Raw genomic sequence first — 12,540 nt, forward strand, 5'->3', positions numbered from 1 at the left:
AAACTATCAGTCTCTCTTCCCCAGCTACTTTGGATAAATCTTCATTGGCCATCATTCTCAAGACACAAAGGAATCGCAAAGTCATGTTTATCCATAATGTAGTGGTCAGGCAAACAGCTCACCCCTCCATGGGATCTCACAGGGTTTTAAGTATGTTGGAAACTAAAATTAACTCCAATTATCCTGATGTACAAAGGTAGGTATGACGTCAACTTCCTGCTGCTTTTTCAGGCCATAGGTGATGCAGGAAGATGTATCCTGTTTCCCTATCTCGTGGATGAAATGCTCCAACACACTGAAAATTAATGTCCTGTCCACGATAAGTTCTCTCTTCTAACTGCTACCTATAAATTTACCATCAAAAGTTCAGGAAATATCCCTCCCTGTCCTCAGAATAGCTAGTAGATCAATGCAAGTGTGAAAATACAGCATACTACTGTGGGTAACCAAGTAGTTGGCTTCAATAAGAAACTTCCCAGACTTTCTGTTCAATCACATTCACACTAGCTGACAAACCTGGGGCAAAATGGATGTCCATTGCCCATGCAAGCCTAACTTCAGATAACTGCAAGAAGGCTATTTGCTAATTGAAACTCTTTGATCACAAACCTAAAGGCTCCACTCTCTACATGTTAACCTCCCAAGCCCACGACCTTCACCATCTAGAAGGACACAGGCGCATGGTAACACCATCACCCACCTCCACCCCAAAGTTCCCCTTCAAGTTACACAGAAAAATGGCTCAAGACATACATCGCAGTTCCAACATCGTCACTGGGTCAACATCCTAGAACTCCTGAAATGCTCTGCCTGAAAAGGAGGTGGAATCAGATTCAATCGTAACTTTCAAAAGGGAATTGGATATAGAAACATAGAAAACAGGTGCAGGAGTAGGCCATTCGGCCCTTCGAGCCTGCACCACCATTCAATAAGATCATGGCAGATCATTCACCTCAGTACTCCTTTCCCGCTTTCTGTCCATACCCCTTGATCTCTTTAGCTGCAAGGGCCATATCTAACTCCCTCTTGAATATATCCAATGAACTGGCATCAACAACTCTCTGTGGCAGGGAATTCCACAGGTTAACAACTCTCTGAGTGAAGAAGTTTCTCCTCATCTCAGTCCTAAATGGCTTACCCCTTATCCATAGACTGTGTCCCTGGTTCTGGACTTCCCCAACATTGGGAACATTCTTCCTGCATCTAACCTGTCCAGTCCCATCAGAATTTTATATGTTTCTATGAGATCCCCTCTCATCCTTCTAAAGTCCAGTGAATACAGGCCCAGTTGATCCAGTCTCTCCTCATATGTCAGTCCTGCTATCCCGGGAATCAGTCTGATGAACCTTCGCTGCACTCCCTCAATAGCAAGAACGTCCTTCCTCAGATTAGGAGACCAAAACTGAACACAATATTCCACGTGAGGCCTGCAGTAAGACCTCCCTGCTAACATACTCAAATCCCCTAGCTATGAAGGCCAACATACCATTTGCCTTCTTCACCGCCTGCTGTACCTGCATGCCAACTTTCACTGACTGATGTACCATGACACCCAGGTCTCGTTGCACCTCCCCTTTTCCTAATCTGCCACCATTCAGATAATATTCTGCCTTCGTGTTTTTGCCACCAAAGTGGATAACCTCACATTTACTCACATTATACTGCATCTGCCATTCGTTTGCCCACTCACCTAACCTGTCCAAGTCATCCTGCAGCCTATTAGCGTCCTCCTCACAGCTCACTCCACCACCCAGCTTAGTGTCATCTGCAAATTTGGAGATATTACACTCAATTCCTTCATCTAAATCATTAATGTATATTGTAAGTAGCTGGGGTCCCAGCACTGAGCCCTGCGGCACCCCACTAGTCACTGCCTGCCATTCTGAAAAGGACCCGTTTATCCCGACTCTCTGCTTCCTGTCTGCCAACCGGATCTCTATCCACGTCAGTACATTACCCCAAATACCATGTGCTTTAATTTTATACACCAACCTCCTGTGTGGGACCTTGTCAAAAGCCTTTTGAAAGTCCAAATACACCACATCTACTGGTCTCCCTTGTCCACTCTACCAGTTACATCCTCAAAAAATTCTAGAAGATTTGTCAAGCATGATTTCCCTTTCATAAATCCATACTGACTTGGACCGATCCCGTCACTGCTTTCCAAATGCGTTGCTATTTCACCTTTAATAAATGATTCCAACATTTTCCCCACTACTGATGTCAGGCTAACTGGTCTATAATTATATACTTGAAAAGGAAACAATTGCAGGGCTGTAAAAAGACTTGGATTTATATAACACCTTTCACGACCACAGGACTTCCCAAAGTGCTTTACAGCGTAGTTTTGAAGCGTAGTCACTGGTGTAATGTGGGAAACGTGGCAGCCAATTTGCACGCGGCACAAACAGCATTGTGATAATGATCAGATAATCTGTTTTTGTTATGTTGACTGAGGGATAAATATTGGCCAGGACACCGGGGATAACTCCCTTGCTCTTTTTTGAAATGTCATGGGATCTTTAACGCCCACTTGAGAGCGCAGACGGGGCCTCGGTTTAAAATCTCATCCAAAAGACGGCATCTCTGACACTGCAGCACTCCCTCAGCACTGCACTGGAGTATCAGCCTAGATTTGTGTGCTCAAGTCCCTGGAATGGATCTTGAACCCACAGCCTATGGGAACACAACATGGGAGTATGACTAATTGGATAGCTCTTTCAAATAGCTGGCATGGACACAATGGGCTGAATGGCCTCCTTCTGTGCTCTATGATTCTACAGACAAAAAATGGTAGTGTCATGGGGCCACCATCACCCCCACGTTCCCCTCTAAGTCACACACCGTTATGACTCAGACACATATCTGCGTTCCTTCATTGTCGCTGGGTCAAAATCCTGGAACTCCAGGATGCAGATGGGCAATAAATGCCAGCCTTTGCCAGAGAGTGAATTTTTTTTTTTAAAAACAGGATTACTATTAAGATTAAAAGATTATTATTAAGAACTCTCCTCAGTCTCACAGAAAATGCATTTTCAAAGTTGAGTAATTAAGGAAGAGTACACTGTAACAAACATTTTTTGAGAAGTATTCTGAGAATATCAGCACTTGATATCTCTATCTGCAGAAGGTTGGGGAGAATGCAGTTATGATTAATAGATAAAACATACCTCACACCCCACTGCCTCAATAAAATAAATTCACTCCAGACAACATACAACAACTATTTATATAGCGCACTTAACGTAGTAAAATGCCCCAAGGCGCTTCACAGGAGTATTATAAGACAAAACATTTGACACCGAGCCAGGAGAAATTAGGAGAGAGGTAGGTTTTAAGGAGCACCTTGAAGGAGGAAAGGTCGAGAGGTGGCGAGGTTTAGGCAGGGAGTTCCAGAGCTTGGGGCCTAGGCAACAGAAGGCACGGCCACCGATGATTGAGCGATTATAATCAGGGATGCTCAAGAGGGCAGAATTAGAGGAGCGCAGACATCTTGGGGGGGGGGGGGGGAACGGGGGAGGAGATTAGAGAGATAGGGAGGGGTGAGGCTATGGAGGGATTTGAAAACAACCTACGGGAGAAGAGTGTGGAGAAACAGGAAAAAAATGTGCACACCACCTGGACAAGAACAAAGCTGCGACAAGTACTCTATGAGCATAGGAACAGGAGGAGGCCATTTAGCCCCTCGAGCCTGTTCGCCATTCAATGAGATCATGGCTGATCTGCGACCTAACTCCTATACCCGCCTTTGCCCCATTTTCCTGAATGGCTAACCAAAATCTACCAATCTCAGATTTAAAATTAACAAGTGATCTAACATCAATTGTCGTTTGCGGAAGCGAGTTCCAAACTTCTACCACCCTGTGTGTGTAGAAGTGTTTCCTAATCTCACTCCTGAAAGGCCTGGCTCAAAGTTGTAGACTGTCCGCTAATGCTAGAATCCCCAAACAACGGAAATAGTTTCTCTCTATCAGTTCCCCTTAACATCTTGAAAACTTCAATCAAATCATGAAGGTTCACCAAGTTGATTCCTGAGATGAAGAGGTTGTCTTATGAAGAAAGGTTGAACAGGTTGGGCCTATAATTGGAGTTTAGAAGAATGAGTGGTGATCTTATTGAAACAGATAAGATTCTGAGGGGGCTTGATAGGATAAATGCAGAGAGGATGTTTCCCCTCGTGGGGGAATTTAGAACTAGGGGGCATAGTTTCAGAATAAGGGATCGTCCATTTAAAACAGAGACGAGGAAGAATTTCTTCTCTCAAAAAGGTCATGAATCTTTGGAATTCTCTACCCCAGAGAGCTGTGGAGGATGGGTCATTGAATTTAAGGTGCAAATAGACAGATTTCTGAATAATAAGGGAGTCGAGGGTTAAGGGGAGCGGGCAGGGAAGTGGAGTTGAGGCCAAGGTCAGATCAGCCATGATCTTATTGAATGGTGGAGCAGGCTCGAGGAGCTAAGTGGCTTACTCCTGCCCCTATTTATTATGTTCTTATGACTTAACCTTCTAAATTCCAGGGAACACAACCATAGTTTGCCCCTGGGATCCAGGGGCTACTACGCTGCGCGCAACTCTGCAGCGTTTGAACGCAGGTTTTCGCTTGAGGCTTCGTACGAGGCAAGTGCAGATATTGTTTGGATGTCAGTGGTGTACTCCTTAGGTACGCCGCCAACCACAAATTCAAGGTCAATATAGAAAGTCCCAGCGAGCAGATCCTATCTGTCTGCCCACCACAAGTGGGCAGCATTCCTCTTTCTCCCAACCCCACTAAAACTAGGAACGAAGAACAAATTGCTTCAACCATTCAACTCAAATCGCTCTCAGTGCAAGCGCGGCCATGCCAAGAGACCGTAATAACAATGTACTCCTCCACAAGAATTGTGCAATCAAATCAAAGTGCATAAAAATCGAAATGTGAATGTAAAGTCTTGGAAATACAATCTATACATGATGGTGAAATCTTATGTCTGTGTGCATTTCTTGTCAACTTTTTCCATTATAAATTCCTGCGTAAATCTAGGCTGACACTCCAGTGCAGTGCTGAGGGAGTGCTGCACTGTCGGAGATGTCGTCTTTCGGATGAGACGTTAAACTGAGGTCCCGTCTGCCCTCCCAGGTGGACGTAAAAGATCCCATGGCACTATTTCGAAGAAGAGTAGGGGAGTTATCCCGTGTCCTGGCCAATATTTATCACTCAATCAACATCACTGCAAAAAAGACAGATTATCTGGTCATTGCCACATTTCTGTTTGTGGGAGATTGCTGCACACAAATTGGCTGCCACGTTTCCCACATTACAACAGTGACTACACTTCAAAAAGTACTTAATTGGCTGTAAAGCGCTTTGGGTCATCCTGTGGTCGTGAAAGGCGCTATATAAATGCAAGTCTTCCTTTCTATAACAACTATGTAAACTTGTCACGCTGTTATTACACCCTCCTACCAGTAGTGGCGCTGTAGAAGCACCACTGGCAGGAGGCTGGAATTACAGCGCAACAAATTAACAGAAGCAGTTTCCATTACAAATGTAGCTATAGCAATTTACAATGGAAATATGAAATTAAGGACGCAACGCATGACTTTAAAATAGGGGACTGAATAACATCTAACCATCCTGATCCACCTATCCCCCAAGCCGTTTCACCGGACGATTAAACTTAAACGGTGCCCGTATGCAACGCTTCAGGAGATGGGCTCGTAAAACTTAAAGATGGAAAATATTTAGCAGTTCCTATCTGTAATGCCGTTTGAGTACCGATTTGCTAAGGAATGTTCAAAGAAAAGCAAGGGTCAAACTAAATATGCTTTCAAAGGCCCGATGACTGAACCATGGCACAAGATATGGTTTTACACTGGGAATCACCAAATATGGAAGCAAAATAGAACAGAGGAAAAAAAATAGAACACCCAAGTTTTTTCGACGCTATTTTGTGCTGGAGTGCTTCCAGTAATGTACGACTGATTTGACCGAGATTCATTCCAAACGTAAAATAGATTTTATGTTGTCCTTTTAAAAATCACTCATCGGCTATAAATAGCACTAAAAGTCATAAAACAAAGGGCTGTGACAGGCAGAATGGAAATTAATAGTATGAGGAGGCTTGGAATCTAAAATCTAACATTGTTGACTGAAGCCATCTTAAGACTTCCGCCCATGCACAAGCGTGAGGGAATGTGAGATTAAAGTCCTAAAAGGCGACAATCATCTCCAATTTTGTTCTGTCAACTAGATGTTAAACATTCTGCGCTGAAAGAGAGAGTGACTGCTCGCTAACATTTCAAAAACACTATTACAAGCAGATTAACCCCATGAGTGTTTGTGGGATCTTACTGGTGAAAGGTGTCTGCTGCATTCACTTGCATAAACAACAATCACTGCATTTCTAAAGTAATTTACTATACGACTCGTGCTTAAGATATTTCTGCGGGATGTGATAAGATGCCATATAAATGCAAGGCCGCCTTTCTTAATTCACTGCATTCCCTATCTCTGTAACCTCCTCCAGACCTACAACCCTCAGAGATTCTCTGCGCTTCTCCAATTCTAGCCTCTTGTGCATCCCTGGTTTCTATTGCCCACCACTGGTGGCAGTACCTTCAGCTACCTAGGCGCTCAGCTGTTGAGATCTCCCCCTAAACCTCTCTGGCTCTCTTTTCTCCTTTAAGATGCTCCTTAAAACCTACCTCTGCCTGTTCTAATGTGTCCTTGTGTGTCTCGCTGTCAAATTTGGTCAGAGAATGCTCCTGTGAAGTATGTTGGGGCGTTTGACTACTTCAAAAGGCACTCTATTAATGCAATTTGTTGTTGTTGCTTCGCTTCTAAAGTTTGCCGCTGCAGCCTGATTTCAGACATGGACCTGGACTTACTCCAGCCAACTTTGTGCCCCGACTGTCCACTAAATCAAGCAAAACTGGTCAGGAACAATAAAGACTCAGAATCACTTCCGACACATGGAAAGGTCACTGGCTCATACAGCCAGCTGTTAATACACCTGCAATCAACAGACAGAGAATGCAGAGTGACACTTTACGACAGAAATGACCTGTGGTTTATCCAATACTTCTCGCACGCGAGACCCTGCAAAACCGACTATTTGGCAAAGCCATTTGGAGATTACTGGCCTCTCCGATTCAAAGAACTGGACACGAAGCACGAGAAATTTCTCTGCTATCAAATGTTCTTTTTGATGACATAGAAACATAGAAAATAGGTGCAGGAGTAGGCCATTCGGCCCTTTGAGCCTGCACCGCCATTCAATGAGTTCATGGCTGAACATGCAACTTCAGTACCCCATTCCTGCTTTCTCGCCATACCCCTTGATCCCCCTAGTAGTAAGGACTTCATCTAACTCCTTTTTGAATATATTTAGTGAATTGGCCTCAACAACTTTCTGTGGTAGAGAATTCTACAGGTTCACCATTCTCTGGGTGAAGAAGTTTCTCCTCATCTCGGTCCTAAATGGCTTACCACTTATCCTTAGACTGTGACCTCTGGTTCTGGACTTCCCCAACATTAATAAGAACATAAGAATTAGGAACAGGAGTGGGCCATCTAGCCCCTCGAGCCTGCTCCGCCACCCAACAAGATCACGGCTGATCTGGCCGTGGACTCAGCTCCACTTACCCACCCGCTCCCCATAACCTTTAATTCCCTTATTGGTTAAAAATCTATCGATCTGTGATTTGAATACATTCAATGAGCTAGCCTCAACTGCTTCCTTGGGCAGAGAATTCCACAGATTCACAACCCTCTGGGAGAAGAAATTCCTTCTCAACTCAGTTTTAAATTGGCTCCCCCGTATTTTGAGGCAGTGCCCCCTAGTTCTAGTCTCCCCGACCTGTGGAAACAACCTCTCTGCCTCTATCCTGTCTATCCCCTTCATTATTTTAAATGTTTCTATAAATCACCTCTCATCCTTCTGAACTCCAACGAGTAAAGACCCAGTCTACTCAATCTATCATCATAAGGTAACCCCCTCATCTCCGGAATCAGCCAAGTGAATCGTCTCTGTACCCCCTCCAAAGCTAATATATCCTTCCTTAAGTAAGGTGACCAAAACTGCATGCAGTACTCCAGGTGCGGCCTCACCAATACCCTGTACAGTTGCAGCAGGACCTCCCTGCTTTTGTACTCCATCCCTCTCGCAATGAAGGCCAACATTTCATTCGCCTTCCTGATTACCTGCTGCACCTGCAAACTAACTTTTTGGGATTCATGCACAAGGACCCCCAGGTCCCTCTGCACTGCAGCATGTTGTAATTTCTCCCCATTCAAATAATATTCCCTTTTACTGTTTTTTTTCCCCAAGGTGGATGACCTCACATTTTCCGACATTGTATTCCATCTGCCAAACCTTAGCCCATTCGCTTAACCTATCTAAATCTCTTTGCAGCCTCTCTGTGTCCTCTACACAACCCGCTTTCCCACTAATCTTTGTGTCATCTGCAAATTTTGTTACACTACACTCTGTCCCCTCTGATGGTCTGAAATAAAGTAGTCTGTGTGTGTTGGACAATATTCTCTGTGACACAGTGTATTGTGTGTGTTGGTACAACTGTACAAGCTCTGGAACTCCCTCCCTAAACCTCTCCATCTCTCTCTCCTCCTTTAAGATGCTCCTTAAAGCCCAACTCTTTGGTCATCCGCCGTGATTTCTTCTTATGTGGCTCGGTGTCAAATATGTTTGTTTTGTCTTATAACACTCCTGTAAAGCACCTTGGGACATTTTACGACGTTAAAGGCGCTATATAAATACAAGTTGTTGTGTAGTAGTACTGCACTCTCTGTGACACAGCACTCTGTATAGGTTGTACAGTACTCTGGCACAGCACTCTATGACAATGCTACTGGGGACAAATGTTCACTACTCTTTGAAAGAGGATTGCGAATGTTGGAATTAAGTAACTTTTATTTATGTCGAATGAAAGACGCAGCTGTTCTTTTACTGCAAAGAACAAATACTTGAATGCATGAAAGTAGATTTTGATCAACATTAAATACTTCACATTATGCAGAATATTAATGATTCCAAGGTGTTTTCTCCAATCGGGAATGTGGATATTTTTTAAACTGTACAATTCACTATCTTATACAATATAACAAATATGTCCAAATGAATCAACAGATTTGTGAGCAAATGGTTATATTAAGTAATTTTTTTTTCCAAAAGTCCCACTTGCCAACTGAAAAATATTTTCCCCGTATATCTCTGATTACGGGATTGGAATTAAGTTAAGGCCACCAAAGCCCCAGGCACTGCTTCCTTAACCATCTATTGGGCAGCAAACTTAAAACAAATATTTAACTTGTGGCTTGTTCCCAAGCAGAAATTCACTTTCTCCTTAAAGTCCTCTCTTCTCATTTTAATTCTGTACAGCAGACTATAAATGTGTCACTGCTGACACAAAGCATCCGAAAACAATTTCACAATGACTAAATGAAAAATAGTTTGTGTAAATATAGTCTCACCTCCGGGTCACAAGGTTGTGGCTTCAAGCCTCAGCCCAAGGCTAGAGCCCATAAAACGAGAGCAGGGTGGAGAAACTGCTTCACTCTCAAGAGGTGCTGTCCTTCAGATGAGACATAAGTGAGGAATGAGTGATATCAGTGGCTCAGAAAGACTTGCAGTTATATAGCACCTTTCGCAACCACAGGATGTCCCAAAGCGTTTTACAGCCAATGAAGTGCTTTTTGAATTGTAGTCACTTTTGTAATGTAGGAAACATGGCAGCCGATTGCACACAGCAAGCGCCCACAAACAGCAATGTGATAATCATCAGGTAATCTGTTTTTTGTTACGCTGATTTAGGGACAAATATTGGCCAGGACACCGGGGGTAACTCCCCTGCTCTTCTTCGAAATAGTGCCATGGGATCCTTTACATCCACCCGAGAGCAGACGGGGCCTCAGTTTAACGTCTCATTCAAAAGATGGCACCTCCGACAGTGCAGCACTCCCTCAGTACAGCACTGGAGCGTCGGCCTAGATTAAATTCTCAAGTCTCTGGAGTGGGACTCGAACCCACAACTGACTCAGGGTTGGCAGTACAACTCACTGAGCCATGGCTGACACTTCAGGAAGCTGTCAAAGATTCTATGGCACTCTTTGAAGAGCAAAGAGCTCTCCTGGTATTCTGGTCAATATTCCGCCCTCAAGTAACACCATCAAAAGCAGATTAACTGATCATTCATCTCATTGCTGTTTATGGCATTTCAGTGTGTGCAAAATGTTTGCCTATACAGGTCTGATCACTGTACTTCCATCGAAACATGCCAGTTTACAGTGCAAAAGGAGGCCACTCGGACCATCACTTCTGTGCCAGTTCTTTACTAGAGCAATCTAAAAATAATGTGAACTGCACTGCACACTCCCTATAGCCCCTGCATCTTCCTCTGCTTCCGGCCTTAATCCACTGTTCCTGTAAAAGATGCAATAGTATCTGCCTCAACTACTCCCTTTGACAAAGCAACCCATGCTCCAACAACCCTCTGTGTATTCAAAGAAATTCAATGCATGTGAAATGCTTTGAGATCTGATAGACAACTAAGTAAGTGAGCCACTTCCCGGGCCTGATACACCAGTGGGGCCTACATCCCTCCCTCTTATTGGAAGGCCTGAACGCCTCATCATGAATCAGCATACCCGCCTGCAGTGGTACGTCGGATCTAATACGGGCTGGGAAATCAGGAATTCCCGCCACAGGGAGTCTCCCTCTGACACAACAGAAATTATAAGGGGCTGGCAGAGGCTATTAAAGTGATAAAGAGATTCGATAATGTAGATACAAATAAACTAGTTCCTCAGGTGGGGGAATCCAGAACAAGAGGAATAGTCCTAAAATTAGAGCTAGGCTGTGTAGGAGTGAAATCAAGAAGCACTTTTCACACAAAGGATAGAGGAAATCTGGAACTCGCTCCCTTAAGGCTGTAGATGCTGGGTCAGTTGGAGTTTTTAAGCCTGGGATCTATAGATTTTTTTTTAAATAAAGGTATCAAGAGAGATGGAACAAAGTTGGGTAAATGGAGTTGATGCACAGATCAGCCAAGGTCTAATTGAATGGCGGAACAGGCTCAAGGGCTGAATGGCCTCCTGTGTATACTATCCTAAATACTCACCTCAGCGCAAGCCTTTAAGCAGGTCTTTTTGAAGCCAAGAAGCTCAGATACATCCTTCCTATTGCAGTCTATATCACAAGTCCTCTGTATGATGTATCTCAACACCACAGCAAGGCCAGCTCGACAAAAATTCCCATCCTTTTCCATCAGAGCAGGCAAACGACAACTCCGAACCACTGAAGGCAACTCCTGCTGGGACAGGATGCTGATGGGAATTTTGGCTGGTGCTCCTTTCTTCAACAAGGGATTGGCAGCAGTGCCTTCATTAGGCACAAGAAACACCTTAAACGATGTGGAGTCACAGTAGGACAGTAGAAATAAAACGATGGATGTGTGGAGAGGAAAAATCCCATCTTCTGTGTAGTGGGATAGCTCCAGGTACAGACACTCATCATGCATGCTCTTGTTCTTCATTTTTGCAACTACCTATAGACAGTAGAATATCAGCACATTAAGAATATAGTTAGAGACACTGAAAAACATTTTGCAGTTGTTTTTTTTAAATATATATTTTTTCATTTTTCCAGATGAGCATGGAATAAAAAATACAGCGTCTAAAAAGGTTAATGTTTCTGGGTAGCTTTTTGCAAGAGCAGGGAAGATTACAGGAAGACTCGGAGGAACTTCAGAAATAAATTCTGGTCTACCAGTTGTGAAGTGACTATTTTCTAGACAGACCGTGCAAAAGCAGTAATCAGATTAGAATTCTGGGCAAATTGAAGGCAAGGAGGGAAGATTAATATATAATTGGTGTATATTTTTTATTAAAATACACAGCACTCTCAAAGAGAGATTTAATGGTCTATGAACGTACATTAAAAATATTTGGCATTTCATGGTATTTTTTGAGAAGGGGCTGGAAAATCACATGTGAAAGAATTGACAGATGGCTCCTAGAAACAGCAAAGACATTGTTTGCGATGGAGAGATGTGTACATGTATGGCAGAGCATACCTGCAACTTCTGTACATAAAGTACATAATACGCAAGCGCACTGAATCACCAAACATATGCACCAAAGATCTTTATATATGATTGGTTATTTAGACTCTTGAATTTTGAAAATACTGTGATAAACGTTGTAATCACGAATATATATATATCTCAAAAGAAAAGGCTCCTGCACATTAAGACTTGGATTTATAAGTTTGCACCTAGGTTCTTAAATTTATCACTGGATACTGGGTCTCCTAAAAATGGTGCGAGTGAATCAATGTATTAATTAAATAAATTCATTTGCATTTATTTAGCGCCTTTCACAACCTCAGAGCATCCCAAAGTGCTTTACAGCCAATAAAGTATTATTTGAAGTGTAATCACTGTTGTAATGTAGGAATCGCGGCCGCCAATTTTCACACAGCAAGCTCCCACAAACAGCAATGTGATAATAACCAGATAACCTGTGATGTTGATTGAGGGATAAA

The 12,540-nt window shown here is 43.2% G+C and overlaps 1 protein-coding gene across 5 annotated transcripts in view; it reads right to left on the reverse strand.

Moving 5' to 3' along the window:
• Window positions 1-12,540, reverse strand: part of gstcd (glutathione S-transferase, C-terminal domain containing) — a 223,611-nt gene that overhangs the window by 209,996 nt on the left and 1,075 nt on the right. For all 5 annotated transcript variants that reach the window (XR_011591266.1, XM_070872675.1, XM_070872664.1 and 2 more), the window contains exon 2: window positions 11,117-11,542. Coding sequence is in view for 4 of the 5 variants with exons in the window: in XM_070872675.1 (XP_070728776.1) it covers window positions 11,117-11,530 (414 nt within the window). In the remaining variant the exon portion in view is untranslated. The remainder of the gene's footprint in view (window positions 1-11,116; window positions 11,543-12,540) is intronic.

This window comes from Pristiophorus japonicus, chromosome 2 (assembly GCF_044704955.1).
Source record: "Pristiophorus japonicus isolate sPriJap1 chromosome 2, sPriJap1.hap1, whole genome shotgun sequence".
Lineage (NCBI taxonomy): Eukaryota > Metazoa > Chordata > Chondrichthyes > Pristiophoridae > Pristiophorus > Pristiophorus japonicus.